General features: G+C 37.6%; 1 protein-coding gene across 4 annotated transcripts in view; it reads right to left on the bottom strand.

The window, feature by feature from the left end:
- The window catches only part of PTPRR (protein tyrosine phosphatase receptor type R), a 166,279-nt gene extending 147,858 nt beyond the window's left edge, over window positions 1-18,421 (bottom strand). The window contains exons 1-3 of one of the 4 annotated variants that reach the window (XM_064283879.1): window positions 18,311-18,421; window positions 14,400-14,555; window positions 8,834-8,944 (exon numbers count right to left, since the gene is read on the bottom strand). In XM_064283879.1, coding sequence (XP_064139949.1) covers window positions 8,834-8,944; window positions 14,400-14,555; window positions 18,311-18,415 — 372 coding nt within the window. In that variant the 5' untranslated portion in view covers window positions 18,416-18,421. The other 3 variants (XM_064283877.1, XM_023558889.2, XM_064283878.1) reach the window with 3 other exon arrangements.
- Between the last annotated feature and the right edge of the window lie 8,064 nt (window positions 18,422-26,485).

Genomic DNA, 26,485 nt, shown 5'->3' with positions numbered 1-26,485 from the left:
CTTTTGGTTATCAGCTGAGCTCTTAACCACTGGGCCACCAGGGCTTTGCACCTACACAAATTGGTGTCATGTATATTTATATGAAGACACAGGTCTTAGAAAACATACTACCCATGTATTCTTGCTGAAAAAAAAAAAAATTACTCACAGATGGTCTTTAGTGATCAGAAAAGGGACTCAAAATTAAAAACTAAAGGACCAGAAATGGTGATACAAAAGGGAGTTTGGAGTTATTTAAACACAAAGTGAAAACTCAGTTTAACGATGTCTCAGGTCTAACATCCTGGATTTTAATAACAAGAAAGTTCGGGGAGGGCAGGAAGGTAGAAAATAGGGGCTAATGTATGTATGAGAAATGACTTTCTAATTAGGGATACAGAGGTAATCAGGGTTAGAATGGTCACTCCAAGTGGTCCTGGTCTCTTGATACATTAAGGAAGTAGGTCTAGACATGTAATGTGGCTTGCCCAAAGTCAACAGTTAGCTGTGGCAGAGCCAAGCCCTAAATGAAGTTCTGATTTGCCAGCCTATGCACTTTCTACACCCTTAAGGAGCCCTGGAGGCTGCTAACTGAAAGACTGGCAATTTGAACCAGGCCAGCCACTCTACAGTAGAAAGACCTGGTGATCTGCTTCTGTAAAGATTACAGTCAAGAAAACCCTATGGAGGCAGTTCTACTCTGTTAAATGGGGTCACTATGAGTGGAAAATGACGGCACCTATCAACATTACCTTTGGCACCACTCTGCCCTGTGCCACCATCCTGAAAGACTGACTCTCCAACCACATCTGCAGTAGATGTGGTTCTCACTACTGGGTTTAAAAACCACCGAATCTAAGAGTATGTCTTTTGTGGACTAAAATAGTCTCCTTAAGGGGGAAGACTATGTTCATATGACATATGACTAGAAATACATATGATTAATTGAACTGCCAGGAAATTGAAGAGAATCCCTATTATCTTTTGTTTCAGTGCACTTCCACATAACCTGGAAACTTTTATGCTGGTGATATTCATTAATTCTGTGCAGCTAAATCTTAAATTTTGAACAAAGAGTTCTGAGTATTTCCAAAACAAATGTTACTGTGTAAGGAAATAAAAAGATGTCTAATGCTAAGTGGCAAGTTTCTTACTCTTCTTATAATTACTTTCAAACAAATATATTGTTTTTCTTTAACTATAGAAATGGAGCCTTGGTGGTGCAGTGGTTAAAAGCTCCTTGTTAACTAAAATAAGTGTTCAGCTGCTAATCAAAAGTTCAGCAGTTTGAATCCACCAGCCGCTCCTTGGAAACCCTATGGGGCATTTCTAACCTGTCCTATAGGGTCAGTATGAGTCAGAATTGACTCGACAGCAATGGTTTTGGTTTTGTGTATAGAAAATACTGAAGCCGAATGGCCTATGCCATTCATAGGCTACTATGCATAGTGCCTAAGGGTGGGAGAAGTTTTCATAACCCTCACAGGGTACTTTGCCACCAGTCTGCAAAAACAAAATCCACACTAGAACAATACCAATTGGTTGACACATACCACATACCTGCTTAGCTTTTTGTGTTAAGCTAAACACATAACTACTAAAAGCAAGTTATTTTCCTGAATGAAAAAAGAAACAAATATCTCCATACCTTTCCAAAAATATATTTAGTAGAAAATAACGTATATATTGTATATTCCAAGCTCTTCAAATATGGCGTGTATGTCAGAACACTTACTTGCCTGTTTATACTGGAGCCTTGGAAAAGCATATTTCAAAAACGAAAATGAGAAAGCCAAGGAAGTATTAACCTTCTCAATTGTCAGGCCATTTTTATGATGACATTAGTGTAAAACAAGCTCTAGTGCAAAGTCCTTCCCTGCCATTCATGAGTTTATGTTCTTGATGAGGAACCTTTGTCACATATTTTGCCATCAGTCATCTATTTACTTCATCTCTGGTCAGGGGTCAACTTTTCAATCTACCTCAGCGTAGTGTGTGTGCAAAGTGATTTCTACATCTTTAATTAGGGAAAAGCAGAACTAGGAGAATGTATAATGTTTATAACCCACTCTTTAGAAATACTCAAGAGAGAGATTGGGCTGTCTGAAAAAATATGGAAGAATTTGAAGAGTTTGCTACATGGCAATCGGGCAGCTGCCATGTTGTTGTGTGCTGTCATTTCCAACTCATAGTGGCCCTATAGGACAGAGTAGAACTGACCCCTAGGGTTTCCTAGGCTGTAATCTTTACAGCAGCTGATTGCCAGGCCTTTTCTCCCACAGAGCAGCTGGTGGTTTTGAACTACCAACCTTTCGATTAGTAGCAAAGCACTTCAACCATTGTGCTGCCAGGGCTTCTTCAATTACCACAGAGTTAAACTATAAGGCAGTTCTTTTAAACTGGTGGGGATTTTGCCCCTCAGAGGACATCTGGCAATGCTTGGAGACAATTTTTGTTATCACAGTAAGGGTGGAGGTATGCTATTGGAGCTAGTGGGTAGAGAGGCCAGGAATGCTGCCAAACACCCTATATTATACAGGACAGACACCCTAAAACAAAGAAACAAAATGTCAATAGTGCTGCTATATGATCTTAAATATCATTTCATAAAATCTCCTCATTTTACATTTAAGTCCAGAGCAATTGGCTGACTTATACAAGGTTAGATATAAAGCCTAGAATCCAGGTTTCCCGACTTCCAGGCCAGTGATCACTCAACTCTATTGTTTTTTTGTCCAAATCCTCACATCCTTCTTCCCAACCTCTTTCCCAAAGCCTCTGGGAAGTGTGTCAGAGAGTTCTGGGAAATAGTATATTTCTCTATGTGAGAGCACTTTGTCTCAAAGCCAAAAGCCTGTTCTCAATAATAAGTCAGTATTTTTCCTTCATCTTTAAGAGTGGGATGTGATGAAGTTACTCGATCAATTGAAAAAGGAAAAGAAAAAGGAATATTGAATGAGAAGAGCTACAAAATTCAAACTATAACAACAGAAAAAATATATAATAACAGGAAGAAAAGAACCAGAAAAAACAGAAACGGGGGAAGCTAAAAACAATTCTATAAAGCTCTTTTGCAGTTTATAACTTTCATTTAACAAAAATATCATAAGCAACACTTAAAACATTCTATCTGGATTATGTTCAAATTTTAAAATGATGCCACCAATTAATAGTCCATAGCTTTTTTTTGCAGTATTTTACAGTTTTGGAAGAGTTCATTTATTTTCTAGATTTTTTCATTTTTAAAAAATTTAATAAGCATGAAGCAATCCTTACTATGTTCTAGAAACCAAACATTGCAGATGCAAAAGTAGACAGCACACAGCCCTGTGTTCGAGGTTTGCAGAGGAGACAAACGCATAAAAATTCTACCCAGTATAAGACGCTAAGTGTAAAAACAGAGGTGTGTCCCGGTGCCTGGGTGGGATGTTTCTGATTAATAGAAGCACTCTCATCTGTTACTGGACACCTTTGTGACAAGAAATAGATGTTCATAAGATAGAGCAATTGGACTAAAAGAAGCCACAGTTTGACTCTTCATACATGGACTCACAGTAAAGAGCTCAGACTTTTAATCCAGACAGACTTGGGTTTGAAACTCAATATCCCTGCCCGCCCCCACCACCACCACCACCACACACACACATTCCTGCCACTGTGGGTTCTTGGTCAAGTCACTTATCTTCTCTGAATCTTGGTTTTCTCATCGGTAATAACAGGAGACTAAAACACATTGTAAAATATCAGGCATCACAGTAAGTATGCAATAAATGGAAGATAAAAATAATTATTGTTATTATAGTAGTATTATTAAGAAGATTAGGCATTCATAGCAAAACGGTTTTCAGAAAAAAAATTGAAAATTACTTTTAGACATATGCCTACCTTGGAAAATAGTTCTGGAACCCATCATTCCAGCTAGAAATCTAGTCCCATTTCCCTCAACCCCTAGGGACTGTATATAACAAATTGGACATGCACGGCTATTAAAGTTCACATTAACAGGTGTTTATTGTATGATACTCAGGCTATAGCAGGTGGTCTTAAAAATAATAATCTCCTGTTCTTATTAACTAGACCATAACTAGAGAACCTCTATGTATCACATATGATGACTCCTCTATGGGGCTAACGTGCCAGAGCTTTTACCAACCCAAATAGCTGTTCTTATACACTTTCTAAAACTGTGTTACAGTAGAGCAATCTAATTTCTAGACATCTCTTCCTACATGTCATAAATACCTTTGCACTTGTTAATCAACTTCTAAGTTCATTTGAAGATCTCATTTAGATGACAAACGGCATCCTATGCATCATGTATTCAAGTTGAAGAATTAATTCTTCTTAGTAATAGACTTTCTCCTTCTAAAACAGACTGAATGGATTAGAAGTTGCCCACACATTTTTTTCTTAGAAAATTGTTTTTGTCTATTTGCTGCTCCACCCACTCTACATTCACATTTGAGAGGCGCTAAATAAGTCACACGTTTGAAAATGTCATGCCTGTCTAATTTTATGCCTGGCAACATTAAAAACGTTTTTGTATTTTAAGGAAAGTAAACAATATGCCACATTTCAAAAATGTAGTCAAGTCTTAAGAAATTGTTACATCGCACTTGTACTCCTCCATCACAGCAGTTTACCTATATAATTTCATAATAAAAAACACATGCTTTTCATTTCGATGGCATGCAGGAAGGCTGGGCGCAAATAACAGTATTTGCTCTATCATAAATAGAATTAATGCCAGAAGGAAAATTCTGAGTTCTATCTTTTCCTTTGCCAGAGTATCAACAAAATTATGGACAACAGAATTGAATATATGTGTCTGAGGGTTACAAAAGTGATAGCATTGACTGTTACTTAGAGATTCAAGTAAAAAACTTGCTTTAAATCAAGATTATCAAAGCCTTTTGAGCAGTGACAAAGACAAGCTTATTTTAGAGAATCACATTTGACACACCCCTAAATGTGAACTGTTGACTTGTCAGTGGTAAGTTAGCATCAGATAAACTTAGCTTCATTTTAATCCTGTCTGCTAGGTAGTATTTATTTTCCTATCACTATCAATTCCTTTTTATGTGCTGCAGGGTTGCTTGTTACTTTTTTAAAGTGACTCTTTCATATTAAAATTTAAGATAGTGTTTTATATCTATCATTCTACTTCTTTCTTTCATTTATTTGACAACTTTTTGAATACAGAGGCCCTGGTGGCCCAGTGGTTAAAAGCTACAGAGTGCTATGGCTGCCAACAAAAAGGCTGGTGGTTCAAATCCACCAGCTGCTCCTTGGAAATCCTATGGGGCAATTCCGCTCTGTCCTATAGGATTGCTATGAGTTGGGTTTTTTTTTCTTTTTCTTTTTTTGGTTTATTTAAACACAAAGAAAAAATGTTGCTTCTCTGTCACTATTACACTCACCCCCAACCATCTTTCTCCTCCCAAGAATTGGGAGCACTGCCTTCTAGGTAATCAAGTCAAATAACTTTGGAGTCATCTTTAATTTTTAATTTTCTTCTCCTTCAGAATTAGTACAAAGCAAGTCTTTTCAGATTTACCTTCCAATAAACCCCCATTCGTTTCTCTCCACGTCACTGCCACTCACTCACTGTCCCCCCTTCTCTGAGCCATCATCATCTTTCTCATCTATTATAGTAGCCTCTGCAACAGTCTTCTTGCTCCCACAGGCCATCCCAGCCTCTGTCACAACTATTTTTCACGCAAAAGAGAAAGTGATGGTTTAAATGCACAAATCAGATTATAAAAAGGCCCTCCCTGTTCAAAACACTCAATTTCTATTTTTCTTCTTGAACCCAGATCTCCACCAGTTGCCCTTGAGTCGACTCCAACTCATGGCAACCCTATGTGTATCAGAGTAGAACTGTGCTCCATAGGGCTTTTCAATGGTTGATTTTTCGTGTGTAGATTGCTAGGCCTTCCTTCTGAGACACCTCTGGGTGGATTTGAACCTCCAATCTTTTGGTTAGCACCTGAGAACGTTAACTGTTTGCAACACCCAAGGAATAAAGCTATGGTTACTCCCGCCACAGACCTGTTCCCCACACTGTACCCTTTGCCTAGGAGGTCCTTTCCTCACATTTTCATCTCTATTCGTTGCTGTCATTCAGATCGCAGCTGAAACGCCTCAAATGTCTACTCCACTCACTCACTATTATGCTGTTGTCTTTATAGCACTTATGATATTTGATTTTTTAAAAATAAGCTTGATTTTTCTCTGTGTCCACCTCTAAAGTATACGCTTCAGGAGAACAGGGGCCTTATCTGTCTTGTTTTCTCCTTGACCCACAGCTCACAGGCCTTTAACAACATGCCCACAGTGGATGTTTCGAAGGAGCTTGTTGATTGCATGAATGGATGCATCTATCTTGCAACCCAAAAGAGAGCAATCACCTATACCTTTGAAGCATTCCTGACTTTAATTGTTCTAGTAACATTAGAACAGACCTATCTAGGTTTCTGACTTTCACACTGGCGTGTTGCAAATATTGGGAAAGGAAGAATTGTCCTTTGGTCTCAACAGGCTGAGAATGTGGCTATTACAGGTCCTCTGGTCACATCAGACCAGCATGTCATATAGGGATTTATCTAGTCTTGTTGGATACACATGGAGTCCTGGGAGGCACAAATGGTTAAGTGCACAGCTACTAACAAAAAGGTTGGTGATTCGAACCCACCCAAAGACATCTTGGAAGAAGAAAGGCCTAGAGATCTGCTTCAGAAAGGTCACAGCCATGAAAACCCTATGAAGCACAATTCTACTATGACACACGTGGGGTTGCTATGAGTCAGAGTCTATTCCACAGCAACTGGTTTCTTTTTGGTTTTGGTTGGATACACAGGTGTTCCCTGGGTTAGAGATTCAGAGTCTCAAACATGGTATGAAAGCCTACCCTGCCTCTTTCTGTCCTCTAGTGTCTTGGAAGAAGTACAGTCAGAATGCTTCTTGGAGGTGAGGATGGCGAGGCTTCCTCTCACGTATTTTGGACATGTTATCAGCAGGGAACAGTCCCTGGAGAAGGACATCATGCTTTGTAAAGTTGAGGGTCAGCGAAAAAGATGAAGACCCTCAAAGAGATGGATTGACACAGTGGCTGCAACAATGGGCTCCAACATAGCAAGGATTGTGAGGATGGTGCAGGGCCGGGCTGTGTTTCATTCTGTGTGTGTGCATGGGGTCGCTATGAGTCGGAATTGACTTGACTGCATCTAACAACAACAACTCAGAGGCTGCTCATGAATCTGCTTTCCCGCTTTCCTCCTTTTATCCTTGCCTTTGCTATTCTGAATCTTGATCCATTTACCCCCTTTAAAAGCTTCATTACTGTGCATTACTCTTTACCCCATCCCACCCTTCCCCTCCACCCAGCCTTTTTTGATGTGAGACTGAAAAACACATTCATTGTGACTGACAAGAGAGATTTCCTGTATAAAGGAAAAGAAGAATCACATATTTTGAAGTGAAATTAAGCGTAACAAAGAACCACACCCCCTAAAACACTAAAAAATGCCCAGAGGTCTCTGCTACAATCTCCACAAAACTTTCAGCCTCCTCAGCAGCCTCTCATTAAAAAAAAAAAAAATTTTTTAAGTCCCACCATTTGAGATATAAAAATCCACTTTCTTATTCAATTTTATTCTTTTGTTTATTGTCTCATAATTTAAAAAATCTTCTCTCTTAATGCCTGGACCATAAAGATGCCTCTAAATTCACAGCTATTATCATTATGATGGAAGCTTTAGGGTGTTTTTGCTACTAGGTGTATTTTGGTCTCTAGGAAACATGTTCATGTCCACCTGATTCGTGGCCTTAATTGTTTTGTATCCTTCAAGTTTAAACCCACTCAGCCTCTGACTTTCCAGACTGGAATCCTCATGTTTCTAACATTAGCCCCTTCCCAATAAGGGGGAGCACAAATGAACAAAACCTAATAAGACACTTAGCACTAGTGGTGATCGCAGATAAAATAAGTAGCATGATGTCTTTTGGGTACATTTAAAAACTCAGAAGGAACATTTTTAATAATTTGCCACATAAAAAAGAACATAGCTTCCAGGAAAAAATACATTAAAACCCATTTGTAAACTTCAGAGATTATGTTACATCACAAAATTTGCAAAAGATTAGAAAATGTTATCATTCTACTTGCAAGGTAACTGTTAACTCATTCAATGCCAAATAGCACTGCTTCAGTGAGTTTAAGCTTATTTTTGGTTCTGTTTTTTAATTAGAAATATGTGGTTAAAGACCACAAATTTGTAACTTACAGAGCTATTGCAGTAAATACATTTTTATTATGCAGTAAATACATTTTTATTATTCAGTCACTTAAAGAATCATTTGGCACTGGATTGTTCAGCCTTTTCATGCCTGGTGTTCTGTAGAATGCCTTCAAGGCCCTTCAGAAATAAGGAAATTAACCACTCCTTTTTTTTTTAGGGCACAAGCATACGCTTGAAATATATTTCCTTTTTTTTTTCCTCCTGAGTTTCATAAAGATGATATAAAAGAACAAATAAAGTAAGAGACTTGAATGACTTTGAAGGCTTCAGTGACCTCAGTAAATCACTTTCTAAAGCTTTACACTTAGAGTTGATCAAGTTACTAGAAGCCTTAAGGCACTCACAGCCTTATCATGCAGTTCTGCAAACATAATTCTATAGGCTTTCCTTTAGCACTCACTCCGCTGTCCGATATGAAATATTCCCAACATAACAGAACGTGTAGTCCTGCTTCTCCCATCAGTCTTTTCAACATTTATTTAAATGCCAATGTATCCAATAATATTAAGCAGTGGGCTCAGAAAAGGATAAAATATATAAAGAAGCCAACTTACCATCAAACATGTTACTATAATAACAAAGATGCTGAGAAAAATGACAACAGCATAAAATCCTTCTTTGCTCCAGATTTTGTCCGCTTCACGCTGTCCTTGTAAAACATTTTTCTTTAAAAGCAAAACAGAAAGTCCGACGTTAAACGAGAGCTTGAGTGGACTGGCGTTCTTTTCAGACACTAGACATATTTTTAGCTTTATTCCATTCAGTGTAGTGGAACACACCTACATTCTCCGGTGCCAGAACTGCCTCTCAAAGTGATCTAAGACACTCGTATATCAATCGATTATTTTATCTATCAGGAGTAAGCATGCCCAATCTGGCATACTCAGGTCCCAGACTTCATGCATATCCTTCTCAGTCTCTCTTGCAAACTACCTGGCTCATAGGTAAGGGAATTATGTTCTTGTCTGTGTTGAGGAAATTGTTTCTGAAGCTTTCCTCACTGTGTTACGTCCCCTCCCACAATGCTGACACCCTGGTTCACTTGCTGTAACACTGCTCTCTACTTTTAAACAAAAGTGAAACAGGTGCACACAGATCTCATGATGCATTAATAAACAGCAATCTGACGGGATCATTTCCTTCTTTTGTTTACCCTTTTCTCACTTTTTTTCTCAAATAGAGTCTACTTTGTAAAAATCTGACTAAAGCACTATCTTCGTTTTATAAATTGCCAGGCTGTTACATTTTATTTAGAGCAACAGAGAACATCAAAAAGTCCAGGGTTAGTTGGTAATAAAAGGTAAAATGAATAAGCTGATTTATTTTGTTATTTACTTACTACTTTGGGGGTGGAGGGGTGGAGAAGAACCATGAATAAAATATGAATGAGTCTCTTGATTTTATTTCACCTATTCTTTCCAAAAGTTACATTCACCGAAATCAAGTTTTAGAAAGAATTTTTTTTTTTTTTTATAATTCAATAAAATTTGTAGACTTAAAGAAACTTTAACAGGAAACCAAGTGGCTTACCATTAGGAAAAATACATAAAGTCTAAATCAAACCCAATGCTTCCACTCATCTAAAATGCCATTTTACTGAAGGCCGCCTTTATTTCTCCCCTAGTGAGGGTGCTACTGTCCTGAAATATTTTCTCCACTAATGAGACAGCTTTGAGCAAAATCTGTCTCGTAGGGGTCTGAGCTTTGAAGTCACTTCTAATTTTTCAAGCTTTTTAAAAAAGTAAAAAAATTCAACATTTGTAAGTTAGACAAAAAACAAAATATTTTCCTTGCGAAGTGTTTTGAAAAAAATTTTATTTTGGTACTCAAGTGAGTTCTGGTTTGAAGATGAGCAAGATAGAACAAATGAAGTCTTTGAGTTCAATTGGGATTACAAAAACTATTTGAAGGGCAATTTACATGCTTGAGGTAGTGGAGTTTCCATTTTCTTCACCTGTAAAACCTTAACATGCTCACTATAATATCTTGCCTATTTTAAGACAAGGACAAATTCGCAGACGCAAGAAATGACTGAAAAATAAAAAGGTTGCCTTTGAGTAGATTCCAGCTCACAGCAATCCTATATGACAGAGTAGAACTGCCTGATAGGGTTTCCAAGGAGCGGCTGGTGGATTTGAACTGCTGACTTTTTGGTTAGCAGCGGAGCTCTTAACCACTGTACCACCAGGGTCCCAAGAAATGACTTAGGTGTACATTATTTTGGAAGGGGCCCTGGTGGTACAGTGGTTAAAGTGCTCAGCTGCAGATGGAGACTCAGAAAATGCTTGCTTGATGAAATTTGCAAGCTCTTACTTTGATTTTTTTTTTTACTTTGATTAGGAGGAGCCTGGTGGCACAACAGTTAAGTGCTCAGCTGCTAACTAAACAGTTGGTGATTTGAACTCACACAGCTGTTCAGTGGGAAAAAGACCTGGTGATTACAGCCAAGAAAACCCTCTAGGGCAGTTCTACTCTGTTATGTGGGGTCACTACGAGTCGGAATCAACAGGCACCCAACAACAGCAACACTTCGATTAGGAACAAAGTATCCTGCTAGAAATGACATCTTGGGCTCACGTGCTAACTTTTTTTTTACTTTCTGACATCAGCCAGATCATTTATTATTTCCTTGTCTTTATAAAGGTAGCTGGAAACTAATAGAAAATAAAGCTTTTGTAGAAATCCGGTATAAATTTAGAAATTAATTTTTTTGCAGGTACTAAATAGCATCCATTGCTTGCTATAAAAGCAAACTAGTTAAGCCTTCAAGTAGGCAGCGTAAACTTATCATGTCTAAGTATGAGCATCTGAGCTTTAGCTCACATAAACTTTGAATAAAAAGGGGTGGTTAGGTTGGGTGGAAAAAGATTTTGTGTTCCTCACTTGGTTTGTTTCATCCCCCTGGCCCCCTCTTTTTTTTTTTTTTGGCTATAGTTTGATACCTCTTGAGATATATTAACATGTTCCTAGTTTTGTTTTCCTTTTTAGCTGAAGCAGTGATGATTGCAGAATTAACCATCCCCCACATCCCCTAGTTAGAAAAACACTTGTTCTGAACTCTTAGAACTTAGTCACTGCGCTTTCTTGGTAAATAGATTTCCTTCTGACTCATGCTACTCCTGCTGAGCATTACTATATTTGTACAGAGATCTAAAACACTTGATAAGGGCAGAGTAATAAATGCAAAGTTTATAGTTAAGATCCCACAAAATAAAAAGATTGTAACTCACAGGAATCTCCAATCTAACCTTTGCATAGGGTTAACCCGATGGCTTATAGATTTTGTCAGGGCCTAAGGGTTCAAAATTCAGATGCCCTGTGTCTGGGTCAAACCAATGCCACTGTATCATCTTTACATCTTTTTCCATAGCTATATCTTTTTTTTTATATCACTTTGCCCTTTTAATGTAGCTGCAGTGAAAGAAGCTGATGGGTTTTGCTTTGTTTTCTTGCTTAAAATTTGGGCAGTTTCCTGTGTTGATAACAATGGCTTCTCTATATCCTGTTAAAGTTGATACACTATAGTTTTCTTGTCTTTTTTTTTTTTAAATCAATTCTGATCCCAGATGCTGGGATTTAGAAGAGAAGATGATACAGAGACCAAAGCATTTAGCAGAAGCACGAAGTGAAAATGTTATACATTATCTGACAAAATTGATTGACTAGACAGATAAATGAGATATATCCTACAACACTATGGTTTTGTTGGATAAATGCCAAACTTGCACTGTGTTATGCACCAGGTGGACAATTTGGTTTGGATGATCTGACATACGTTGACATTGATGTATTCCTCCTTCAACAGTGTATGGCTACATCTGTAATTCTTTAGACTAGACTGCTCGCTACCATTCCTAGTTTGAAAGCACAATCACTAAATTCATGGATTAAGGTTTAGATTTATTCGTCATGGTTATTTCTTCTGGTAAAAGTTCCATGAACATATCGGTCAGCACATTGGCTTGTTATTTAAAGAAGGTAACTTCCTCCTTTGAAATATAAGGCCTGTGAAACAGGAGTAACTTGCAATTGAACAAACAAAACAAAATGAACAAACAAACAAAAAAACCAATAGCTCGTTTTTTCTATATGAATGCAGAACTCATTGTTTATATAGATATTTAATGAATTGTGTAAAAATAATTTTAAACAGAAACCAAATTTTATTTCCTTAAAGTTTTGGCTTATTGGGCAAGAGGAGGTCTACCTTTATGAGCATCTTATAGAAAAGAATAAAAGAATATTTGAATACCTACAATGTCCTCAGTACCACATAAATATATACATATATATGTAAGAAATAATACCTTTACTTTCAAAAAACTTAGATTAAAAACAAAAGCAGATGAATAAACAAAAGTAAAACTATGTTTGTATTTCTCCTTTTTTCAGGAGCCATTTCCTAGTTAAAAAAATCAGTCAACAGCACAAATACCCTTCCATGGACGTAAATAATGTATATTTACAAAGAGATGCTTTTGAGACATCATCCACAATGTTCTATAATCCATGTAAGGAATCAAAAGCCAAAATGTCAATATTCCTTTTTTTTTTTCTTGTTAATCAACATATACCATTGTAGAGCTATAGCTTTAAGATTAAAATGTGTAAGAATGGATTGAAATATAATCTGTTATAAAACATTAACTCAAAAAAGAGATTAAAAAAAGTGAGGAAACTCACAGAATACCCTTAGCTTTAAACAAACAAAAAATCCGAGTTTTTTTTGCAGTGTTCCTTTAGATGGTATCTATAAAAAAAAAAAAACCAACCGCTAAACCTTAGAAGCATCTCCCCATAAGGCACTTGTACACTGTAGACAGCTTTCTCCTCAACTTTTTCCTGTTTCTGTGTTCCGAGCTTCAGGTTGCAGGGTAATGCGTGGACTATTCTAGGAGTATCTGAACAAAAGGCTCAGACAATCCATGCGCTCTTGATGAAAAGAAATATCCAATTCAAACACTCCCTAGTCTCCTGTAAAATATTATTTCCTAGATTCCTATATTCCCATGAAGAAATATCAAATAATTTTATTATTCGAGTGCACTACAGATATTGTAATCTATTGTGGACTAATAGCTCTGTGACAAGGGCTCAAGCTAAGCACCTCATCTTCATGAGGCTGGAGTGTGTCGGTTGTTGTTGTGCGTCACTGAGTTGCTTTCGAGTCATAGTGACCCTATGTGACAGAGTAGAACTGCCCCATACAGTTTCCAGGGAGCAGCTGGTCGGTTAGAACTGTTGACCTTTCAGTTAGCAGCCGAGCTCTTAGCCACTGTGCCACCAGGGCTCCAGGAGTAGAAGGGGAACCACGTTTCATTCAAGAGTGAGATGGTGGAGGTGGCAGGGGAAACACAAAAATTTGCCAATTTTGGAAAATACTATAATGAAAACATCTGTTTAAGCTCTAAGATTGGGTTCCTCAGCAAAAGAAAAGCACAATTGAAATTAATTCCAAGGCCGTGGATGTTGTCGCTCTTGTTAGGTGCTGTCAAGTCAATTTTCCACTCATACAGACCCCACATGACAGAGTGGGCTAGCCCGAGAGGTGATTCTAGGCTATAATCTCTATAGGAGCAGATCATCAGGTCTTTCTCTTGTGGAGCCACTGTTCAGGTTCAAACTTCCACCTTTCAATTAGCAGCCAAGCACTTAACCACTGAATCACCAGGGCTCCTTCAGTTGGGGATAGAGGTGAATACTGGTGACCATTTTGAAAATGAAGAAAACTCTTTAGGAAGAAAGATGTGAGAGTGGGGTTTTCTGTTTGTTTGTTCGTTTTTGTTTTTTTTGACACATCAGTTTCAACTAACCAACCAACAAATATATCTAAATTGTCTTCCTTCCAGGCAATTCACTGGTAAAATCAAAAGAACACAAAACCATAAAGATTTGGGGAAGAAAGTGTCAAAAAGGGAAAACTTTGATGTGAGAATGGATTTCCTTAAGGGATAAACACTACAATATGTAGAACAAAGAATTCTGACCCTTAGGGAGATTTTTATTATTAAATAATATTACAATAAGCAACTTCAATCTCAACACCCCCTTCAGTTAACTTGCCATATCATGCTAACTGTGCAAGTTTTTTAAAATGAAATATTCCATGCAACCACATACCTCAGGGGAGACTTCTATAATCCCAAATTGGGATAAACTTTGATGCAAAACATTGATATTAAGTGAACGTAGCACTTCTTCAGATGGCAGAGCATCAGAAATTCCTGACTTTCGGTTTACAGGAGACACAAATAGTTCAATGCGGTTCTTCTTTTCCTAGTGAAAATGGATTATTTTGTAAGTTATAGAAACATTTTAAACAACTTTTCAATCCTCTAGAAACATTAAAGGAAGTTAGAATCCTGGAATCCTAAACGACATCTTGGAGACCACATTTATTAGTTATTCTCTGATACGCTTAACATTACCAGTACAAAGCCTGAAAGCTTCAAAATGGCCTTCCTCCAATTAGCTGGCACCTCAAGATTTATAATTTCATACATCTTTGCATGCTGATTTATTTTTCATTCCATTTTACAATTTTTGAAACATTGTATTTTTCAAATATTCCCTGAACAAACGTTCAAAGAAGCAATGAAAAATCAAATAAAACAAAAACTGATGTAACGGTACAATTATCAGACATCAGCATTCTATGCCATACGCCAGATGATTTCTTACAACTTGTATTAACATGAAGGCTGGACTAGTTGGGAAGATGGCGCTAGATGCACTTTGCAGTCTCTTCCTCGATGTATTTATATTTATTTTTTTAAATAGTATTTTATTGTGTTTTTGGTGAAAGTTTACACAGCACATTAGATTCCCATTTGATAGTTTCCACACAAATTGTTCAGTGACATTAGTTACATTTTTCACACTGAGTCAACATTCTCTTTAGTTGTGTTCTGGTTGTTCCTTTTCCAGTACTCTAGTGTCCTTGCCCCTTATCTTCTCATCTTTGCTTTAAAGTAAAGCATTGTACATACAGATGGTTCTTTTAGAAGAGCACCCATCTTACAGGTAATATCCTTTATTCTGTGTGCCACTCTGTTTTCTTCCTTGATATATGATTCTATGCTCATCACTTTAAATAAGTCACATTTTTAAAATCTATCCTTTGGGAGAAATGCATATGTTGTGTAATGATATCATGATACTTTTCTATTAGTTTTAGCTCATTAGCTGAAATGGAGACAGGATTTTTGATATAAATGATCGATATCACACACACACGCACACACACACTCACACACATCAGGAAAAAAATGACATTGGCATTGATATTTTCTCTCTTACAACTTATACAATGCACTTATAGAGATAAATTATTGTTAGCCTTTCCTGTTTGATACATGAAGTTCTCTCATGCTAGAAAATTTTCTTTTAATGCAGTTTGTCCGAAGTTTAGCCATGTATAAAATGGAACATCGATATATTACTAGCATTCCACTGTAGGAAAAAAAAAGATGATGACTAAATGCAGCATATTACTGATGTGAAACATGTTTGTTACAATTTAGTTTATGACCTAATAATAACAGTAGTAGGGACAGAGCACGTATTTTGTGTCTGGCACGCTACCGTGTACCTTAAACCCATGTATCATTTAACACCTCCATGAACAGATATTATTTCCATTTTACAAATGAAGAAACGTAAGTAGTTTGCTGAAAGTCACACTGTTGGGACATGGCCAAGTTGGAAACAGAGTTGGTTCTGTCTGTCTTTGAAGTACATGCTCTTAATCACTGGGCTCTGCTGCTTCACATATTGCAACTACATTGATTATAATGACTACTTTTAGAAACAAATATGCATGCAGTGCTACTAGAATTCTTTGAGAATATGCATATACCATGCTGGGTGTGGCGAATTCCTCTTTTATCCCTGCTAAAAGCTATTATGCTAATTAAATCTGTCTCTACAAAGTATACGTAAGATATCAATGTATATGTAAAAATTTAGACCTAGATCTAAGCTATCTACGAAATCTAAATCTTCTCACTGGAGTAAGGCTTCTGTGGATATAAATAACTTACTCCGTTCTTTCAGGACATTAGGGAATGCTATATTTCCTCTTCTGTGTTGTTGTTGAGTGCTGACAAGTTGATTCTGTCTTATAGCTACCCTATATGACAGAGTAGATCTGCTCCACAGGGTTTCCTAGGCTGTAATCTTTACAGAAGCAGATTGCCAAATTTTTGTCTCCAGGAGAGTGGCTGGTGGGTTTGAACCGCCAACCTTTCTGGTTAGCAGATAAGCTTAGCAGCTGAGCACTTAACCTTTGTGCCACCGGGGCTCCTTTTCTCTCCTGTAGACTTGAATGAAATCTTTTCTTTTAGAGCTTATTTGGTCACAAAAATTAAAAGTTTATACGAGGAATGAACAACTCACAACCCCAACGGAAAAATGAAAAGAAACAAAGACCCCAAACTAAAACAAAGAGCAAATCCTTCTCCACAGTTGGGAATGCAGACATTGGATGTAACAGGAAGCAGATCCCAAGCAGAAGCGTAACTACTTAAGAAAGGGAGAACAGATAGTACTTGCTTGGGTTCCTATTGCAGCAGAAATCAAGAAGATAAATTTAAAACTGTAAGATGATTCCAAAGTCCTTTTCCCCATGAACCTTAGGTTCATGAACTTTTTACAAAGACAAAATCATCTAATGTGCATTTACCTTTTTTGCCTTTGCTCACATCCATCTTCAATCCAGATGGGTGTAGTTGGATGAAATAAGGTTCCCAGATAGTGAGGATATGGGGGAAAGAAAAGACATGGGGAATTGATAGATAGGTCTAGAATGGCCCCTATACAGAAGATCCTTTGGGTTTACTCTCATTTCCACCTTAGATCCCATCCAAGTTTTCTCTTGGTTTTTCAGGACTTTTTATTCTGGCATTCTATTTGAGCCTCTGTTCTCAAGGATTAAATCTTTATTCTTTACTCAAAATCCTCCACCTTGTGCATTCAATATCCTTCATCCTACTAATGCACCTGAAGGGGCTTCTGTCTGAAAGCAGCGCCTTAACTGATGAAGTTTTTATTTTAATGGAGAATATTTTGGAAGTAGTGTCCGGTAGATGGAGTCCCTGGATAGAGCAAATGGTTAACACACTAGGCTCCAAATTGAAAGGTTGGCAATTCGTGTCTACCAAGAAGAGCCCTGGAAAAAAGATCTGGTGATCTACTTCTGAAAAATCAGCCATTGAAAACCCTATGGAGCAAAGTTCTGCTCTGACACACATGTGATAGGCAAGGAAGCCAGGCGCTGCTTGGCCGTTAGCAAACAAAACTTTAGGTAATGGCCATGGGTGTGGCTCAAATGGGAGCTGCTCAGACCAAGCGGAACCTGTCCCCTCCTCTCCATTGTCCTCAAAGTGTTGGGTGTGGCTCAAGTCAGTCAAATCCAGTTTACTAGCCTACATGCCAGAGAAAAAACGCAATTTGTTTTACTGCTCCTGTGCACCATGATAATCTATGTAGTCCATAACGTTTGTATGTACTTCCTTGGGAGAGGCAGTATAAAAGGTTCTGCCTCCCTTTGTTCGGGAAGCTTGATTTGAGGTATACACCTCCTTGCTCCTTGCCTGCACACTTCCAATAAATACTCTTCCTCCCTTCTCACCTTGGTGTGTCTTCATTGACAAGAAGCTACACTGAACAGAACTTGCTTTAGGTAACATACGGGCCACCATGATGGACTCAACTGCAGCTGGTACCTACCAAGGTAGTTAGCCTTGAACGACAATAGCACTGGCAAACTTTTTCTGTAAAGAGCTAGACTGTAAATATTTTAGCCTTCACAGGCCAGATAGGCTGTTTTATCCACTCAACTCTGCCATTGTAACATGAAAGCAGCCATAGAAAATACATAAATAAAAGGGTGTGGCTTGTTCCAAAAAACTTTATTTACAAAAACAGGTGGCAGGCTAGGTTTGGCCAATGGACTGTAGGACTATAGCACGAACTCTTAAATAATAGAAAACAAAGCTTGTACTCCAGAATGTGAAATTTAGGCATCTTACAAGGAGGCGGTTGATGTGCACTTGCTGAGGTAAGAGTCCTAAAGCTGCAGCCACTCCTTGGCGGAATATCCGAAGCAGTGTTATATTCAGCTTGTTTACATCCATTTGAAGCGTCTGGAAAAACAAAGAAAAAAAGAAGTCCATATTATAGTAAATCATTGGTTTGAATCATTCAGTTTATCATTGAGGAAGGGCCACAACAATTTCTGTGACTTGCATCTGTGATGCTTTATTGCATTTTAATGGACATAAAATTATAGGGAAATTTTATGTGAAAAATTAAATAATGTTAGCTAAAAAGATAGTGTATTATTACAACAATGCAGTTTACCTAGTTATAATCAATAACTCAAATGAATGACAAATTCATAAAGAATTTCACTGAAATGCGCTTTGATATATTTTGTTTTAGTTCAAGTCCTGATGATAAAATGGAATCTTTGTCCAAGTATATTTCAGTAATCCAGTCCAAGGACATCTTTAATTTGTGCTCACACACAGTCACAGAGAGCAAGGCACTGTGTAAGTCCCATAAGGCCAGACTTGACAGTTTCTGTACATACTGACCCACTTCCAGTGCAACGCAAAAGAATGAGGCACAATAATGCATCTTCAAACTCTGGTAAGGAAGCCAATGGTACTGATGATTTGGGCTAAAGTAAATAATTCTTATTCAGTTGTTTGGGCAAACACTCTTAACTGTCATACCTGCTTTGGAAAAGTAACAGCAATTAAATGTTTAAAAATTCCTAAAATAGAAACTAAATTGTGATAATGATACAGCCTTAATTTAAGCCATGGGTACTACTACTATCTTTAAACCATGAATCAGTTTACTACATATTTTTAAAAATGCAGCATAATCTTTTGAGATAGATACTTTACAAGATAGGGAAGCCAAATCTTTATGTATTTTTTATAATGCTTAATTCGCTAACTTGACCATAGTAAGTAACAACAACTGGATGGAGCAATACCATCTATTCTATAAAGTGAGGCATACTTCTATATACCCTGATGAAGATTTGCTTACAAGTGTAGTCTATAGGGTAGGAACTCTGAGAGGACCTTCTCCTAGTTTGCTCTAAAAGGCGAATGATACTGCTTTAGAAATTTACAGTCTCATTAGGAAATAGCTCAGGACCTGGCAGTGTTTTGTTCTGTTGTATATAGGGTCACTGTGAACCAAAACTGACTCGACGGCACCTAACAACAACAACAACCTACAAATAAAGACAAAATAAGTTGGCATAAAATAAGTGACTGGACCAAATGCTTGAGGCTACAGGAATCAGAGGGAATTGGGGAAGTCAAAAGAGTTATAGTGGTTTCTAGTAAAGATGGCAGACCCAGCTGAAGTTCCAGACTGGATATACATACACCTTAAGCAAGAGCTATTGGGCTTGGTCATGTTAGGGAGCTGGAACTAAAAAAAAAACTAGGCTCTGCAAAAAATTGGGAGCCAGAAAAGGGCAGAATCTTTGAAAAACTTTAACAGCTAAAGAGTATGACTTGCTTCTGGAAAGGAGGAAAGGAAAATTATGTTAGGGATAGGTTCAGTAGCTACATCAACACTGTCAATAATGCTTTCTGTTAAATAAAATTCATTTAATGGGACACAATAGTTTGCTATATTATTCTCTGTCTTATTCTGCAGTCTAAAAAGTGCTTGCATATATAACACATAATTTAACACAGAAATAAGGCTTGAGCTTAACACGGAAGGATGAATAGGGTTTGGAAAGGCATTGATGAGAAAAACATTATAAGCCTGCTTTATATATTCATCTGCAAACCCAGGAGATTAGAAAAACTCAGTCCGCATGGTGGTGGGTCTGAGAAACAGGCTTGCTTTTATCTAGGAGCCTGCTTTCAGCTCTTCGAGGCTGCGGACACTGTCATTAGATATGGGACACTGTATTAAAGGCTCTGTCTACCCTTCTTCCTTTGGGAAGCCAAGGATGGGTTCCTCAGTTCTATAAAACACTGATGAGGAACCACTGACTTCTGGATCACCAGCAGTGTTTGTCAGGCAGGGTAAGCAGGCAGGCAGTATCCCTTTCCCCAGGGGCAGGATTGGGAGCCAACGGTCCACGCTGAAAACTGAGAGTCAAGAGGGTTGTATACATACTTGAGAACTCAATTCCCAGGGCCATGATTAACTTGAGGCTTGTAACTGTGGAAACAGTATTAAAGTGTAAGTTTCTCAGTTTGAAACAGTAAATGGGAAAAGAAATGGGAACTCAAGATTAAAAATCATTCAAGAAGGCAACTTCCCAAGAAGGTAAAAGCAGTGCATTTGAAACGGAAATTGAGCTTACAAAACTAAAGTGAAGAAGCAAATTGAATTAATTTACACTAAAATCATCTGGTTCATTGCAACAAAAACGTGAATAATTTGCCTCAGTTCGCTGCTTGCCTGTGAAAAGCTGGATTGGTTTTACAATGTATGCACATATTCCTGACTATTTCACATAAAATAGTGATGCCAAAATATAGTACAAACAGATACATATGGGTAGGACCTAATATATGCCAGGCATTATGTGTGGGCGCAATCTGAGGAAAAGAAAGCCTTCTCAGACAAAATGAGAATTTCACGTCAGACAAAATGAAAGTATATGATTTCCTTCTGGATGGATGCTGGAAACGCACAGCTTCTCCTCATCCTATTGTGTGGCATCATATCAACTAAGGTAGAGTATAAATTTCCATGGCAATAATAACAGTGTTTCAGCTTTAAACCATACAACTGTGCAAGACATATTTTAGTCTGAATTCTAAACCTGTGGTCATTTTTATCACTTAACATACAAATGATTTAAGTTTTTAATTTCAAAGAAATGAAAATTTTCTTTCCAATGTGAATACTAAGCCCCTTCACAGTACTAAATAAAGCATGACGATTCATTCTGTTGTATATAGGATCGCTATGAATCGGAACCGACTAGACGGCACCGAAGAACAATATAAGGACAATTGAATACCTTTAACAATATTACAAATATACAAATATATAGAAAAAATAAACACATTAAAAAATTTGAAGATTACAAACTCCATCTATATTTAGATTTTTTTTTTTTGGCCTCTGCCTTGTTAAGAGGTTCCTGAATTAATTCCCTTTACCTAGGATTTAAACTCCCTCCTCCTTAGCCGAGGAAATGCCACTTTGTAATAAGTCTTCCTTTCTTTGGTCACCAGACTGGCCACTAAGGCGATTGAAGCCTACTGGCCATAGATACGGTGGCTTCACTGGGGTTGGTATCACTCAGTGTGGTAACTCATGGTGTCAAACCCCTACTCCTCCATGGACCTCCTCCTGTACATACAGAATCCTAGTAATGTTTTTGTACTAATGTTACTTGTAAATTGTTATTCCCGTATATCGCTCCTTCTTTTTCTTTAATTATTACTTCTTTCTCAGAAAAGTTATCGATATAGGTTCACAAATACTAATTACCACAGTACTGCAGCAAAAACACCAGAAAATTTGACAAAATCAACCTGTTAGCCCATTGCCGTCAAGTTGATTTTGACTCATAGTGACCCTACAGAACAGAGTAGAACTGCCCCATAGGGTTTCCAAGGAGCATCTGGTGGATTTGAACTGTTGACTTAACCACTGTGATTATAAAACACGGGCAGTGCATGCAGACGAAACCACGTGACTGGAAGCGTCATTGTAATTGGGTAGTAGCAGCTCTGGCTGTTCAAAAGTAAATTAGCATAGAGTTTTAGCTTTGTAGGTATATTGATACATGTAAGCTAAGCTTATGAAAAAATGTTTTTGTTGTTATAATTAACTATAGGGATATTTTTTATAGACAGTCATTTTGGTGTCACCCCCTGACAGTGTCACCCACCACAATCCACACCCCCACCACCGCACCCCACCTAGTGATGCCACTGCTTAGATATTAATCAAGACAGTGGAATTGATTAAAATTCACATTTGAATTTAGCACCAGTAGTATATTTGAATTATTAAGTATAAGACAGGCTTTTAGTTATTTATTTATTAATGGATGGTTAAATTATTTTTGCCTAGGAGAAGGACAGGTTTTTAATTGCTAGTTCCCTCCTGACACTATTAGGCAGCCTGATGACTTGGCCATACCCAGTAAGAGTGAGGACCACACCAAGTGTGAGCCATTAAGGGGAGGGAGGCCAAATGATCAGGCCTGTTCCTGGAGACACATCCTCAAAATCCCTGAGAGAAAAGCTGCCTCATTTCCAAAAGCCACAAAGGACCCAGTTTCCTTAAGGACCAAAGCCTGATCTTTCTAATGTTAATTTATGTTCATTGCTCCCTGGAATGATGAAAAACTGTCATTTATAACTCCATTCTTGGCTAAGGAGCCTCCTCTTTTTGGCCGTGGGTTGGACTGTTAGATTGACAAATGATATCTAGGAATAAGAGCAAAAGTTTCTCTGTTTATATCTTTGAATTAAGTAGAAAACACTGAACTGTGGGAGACATTTTAGACCTTCACTTAGTCCCTTCTTACCATTCTCTGCATTTATGCTTTGCTTTTTTACTACTTTCAAGCTATTTCCATATTTCACTTTCCCACCTTCCTTGGAGTCTTACACTTGCTTCCCTCTACCTGAATGTTCTACTCATGCTTGAAACTCAGTATCATCAAAGCTAAACTTATATTTCTCTCTCTCTGCCCATCCACAATGAAATTTGCTTCTCTTTTTATATTTCATATAATGGGATGAAGTACCATATTTGGGAGTCATCTTCACTCCTTCTTTACTCTCTGCATAGCCACCATGATAATCCAATTAATAAGCAAAATTCTCCCTTTTCTACCTCCTAAATATCTCTTTGAGCTGGAATCAACTCGATGGCAATGGGTTTGTTTTTTAATATCTCTTTAACATTGACTTCATCTTCTCTTTATCTTAAGTTCCACCATCTTAGTTCAGATCATTATCATGGTTACCAGTACCCCTTGAATAGAATCTTAATGGGTGGCCAATTTTTTTCAGCTTAGAAATTCTCTAAATTACTCTTCCTAAGGGCACCACAGTGACCTTTACAAAACGCTAATCCAATCAAGTCACTTCTTAAAATATTTTGAGAGCATCTTATTTTCTAATGAATGGTCCTTACTCTTTGGTAAGGACAATTGCCTTGTCCTTCTAGTCTCACCTCCCACCGTCCTCCACTAGGAACATTACGCTCCACCACACCTAAGGCTTATTAAACATGCTATGCCCTTTCACATCCTGAGTCAGCACGTGTGGACTGCTGCTAGGCTCTCCTCATCCTTGCTTTCAGACTCAGCTCAAGTATCATTCCGCCAGCCTTCCCTGATCACTCCTCCCTTTCCTTTGCTTGATCTTTCAGTTCCTCAATAGTATTTCTTAGTTTTCATTTGTTTGAATTTCACAAAAATTTCATGCATATTACAAAAAATTAATGTACAGAAAGATAAATAGTGAAAAGTGAAAGTATTCTTATTTCCTCCTAAACCTACATTCCAAACCTCAATTTCAATTCTAAGTATCCTTCCAAATATTTCATAAAAAGAATATGTATATATGATAAAAAAACACCATATATATTACTCTTAAATACAAATAGGATTAAACTACACATTTTCACAACTTGCTTTTTTCATTTATGAATATCTCTTGGACTTATTACATAATGTTTCTGGGACATTGGTGGTTCATTGGTAGAATTATCACCATCCGAGTGGGAAACCTGGGTTCTAGTCCCTGCCAATGCACCTCATGCGCAGCAGCCACCTGTCCGTCAGTGAGCCTTGTGTTTTGCTATTATGATGAACAGTTTTCAGAGGAACTTCTAGACTAAGATGAACTAGGAAGAAAGGCCTAGTGATTTATTTCTGAAAATCAGCCAATGAAAACCCTAGGGATCACAATGGTCCAATTTGAAACTGTGCTTCATTCTGTTGCAGATAGGGTCACTGTGAGTCCAGGGCCAACTCAAGGGCAGCTAACAACAACTTATTTAGCTAGTTTTCATTATCAGATATATCAGATAGCTTCTTTCAAGTAGGGCCCATGAGTGCTATATTTCCTGAGACTTTGTATGTATGAGAATGTGTTTATAGTGTCTTAACAATAAATAATGCCTTGGCTGGATATTAAATTCTTGATTCAATTTTTATTTTTTTGTCTTTGAACTCTGTTGTTATATTCAAATGCCTTATGGCACTGAAAGTTGCTGTGAAAAATAGCCTGGCCTGAGGCTGGCCTATCTTGTAGATAATTTTCTTTTTCTGCCTAGAATCTTATTTAAAAAAAAAAAAAAAAGCATTGCCATTGAGTTGATTCTGACTCATAGCGACTGTATAGGACAGACTAGAGCTGCTCCATGGGGTTTCCAAGGAGTGGCTGGTGGATTCAAACTGCCAATCTTTTGGTTAGCAGCTGAACTCTATAACCACTGTGCCACTAAAGCTCCAAAAATCTTACAGGAGTTCTAATTTATCTTTAAAGTTAAAAAAAACTTCACCAGGACAATTCCTTGGATTAATAGTTCCTGGAACAAGGTAATGAATGTGACCCTTTCATTCTGTGGATTTCAGAATCTTTTATCTCTGAACTATTATTGCCTATTACATGTTTGGAAACCCTGGTGGCACAGCAGTTGAGAGCTCTGGCTGCTAACCAAAAGGTCAGCAGTTTGAATCCACCAGGGGCTCCTTGGAAACCCTATGTGGCAGTTCCACTCTGTCCTATAGGGTTGCCATGAGTTGGAATCAACTCAAAGGCAATTTTGGAGGGGGGGGGTAGGGGAGGTTTATATATTTGAATGATTTTTTTTAAGTATTGTTGTCTCATCTTTAAGGACATCAATTATGCATTTGTATATTCTCTGTGTCTTGATTTAACACAATTTATATTTTATTAGTAATTCTCTGATACTTTGATTACTATACCCTTGAAAAAAAAAAGGAAACAAATCAGAAGTTTATCTTATGGACTTTTTTATTACTGTACACATACATATATAAAATACAAATTTTGCCAATCCAAGATTTCTCATGTGTACATTTTAGTAGATGTCTACTTCTGATAGTTTAAATCTATATTCTTTTAGAGTTATGTGCTCTATTGGTTATGAACTGAGCTAAAACTTAATCAGTGTTAGTGTCTATTTCTTGTAACTAATTTGAGAGTTAAAAAAAGTTTTTTTTCTGGTTATAAAAATTGAACACATTCCTGATAGAAGACTTAGAAAATACAAGGAATTTAAAAAAAGGAATAAACATCATCCATAATTATTCATTCCATCATTCTGAGGTAAGGTTGTCATATTTTTAGTATTATTTTCTGATAGTTTATAAAATATTACGTGTATACTTATATATTGGAAACCCTGGGGGCACAGTGGTTAAGAGCTACAGCTACTAACAAAAAGGTCGGCAGTTCAAATCCACCAGGCACTCCTTAGAAACTCTATGGGGTAGTTCTACTCTGTCCTATAGGGTCGCTATGAGTCGGAATTGACTCGACGGCAATGGGTTTATGTATATGTTACATATACCCATATATATCCTACAAATATCTATCTATTCTAAAGTAAAGCTGTAGCTATTACATTTCTATGGCTTTCCTCTACCATGATATTAGGAGGGAACACTTATTCCCCTTTCCTGATATTTCCTTCTATGTGGTGGCAGCTCCAATAGAATAATACTGCTGGATTCTTCTACCTAGTCTCCCCAGCGAAGGCGAAGTGACTTATGGAATTGGGGCACTTGGAATAAGACACTGAGCATGTGTAGCTCTGTATTTTCCTTTTGGGGTCTGTCTGCCTGTAAAGAGTATGTGCCCAGGTCTGCTCTTTGCCATGTGGTAAGTAAGCTATAGAGAAGCCCGGGTGGCTCAACAGTTATGTGCTGGGCTGCTAACCAAAATGTTGGCATTTTGAACCTACCCAGCAGCTCCACAGAAGAAAGACCTGGCAACCTGCTCCTGTAAAGATTAAAGCCTAGAAAACCCTGTGGGACTGATCTACTCTATCACATAGGGTTACTAGGGGTCAAAAATCGACTTCACAGCACCTAACAACAAATAAGCTGTAAAGGCTCTGTCCCTGCAGGGCCACAGTGGACCAGTGCTGCCTGTAGCTGAGTGGGTAAATCTGCCTATGGAGGTAGAGTCATAGAAGGATATCATTGTCAT

This window comes from Loxodonta africana, chromosome 4 (genome assembly GCF_030014295.1).
Source record: "Loxodonta africana isolate mLoxAfr1 chromosome 4, mLoxAfr1.hap2, whole genome shotgun sequence".
Lineage (NCBI taxonomy): Eukaryota > Metazoa > Chordata > Mammalia > Proboscidea > Elephantidae > Loxodonta > Loxodonta africana.
Note: the sequence above shows the minus strand (reverse complement) of the source record. Positions and strands in the feature narration are given on the sequence as shown.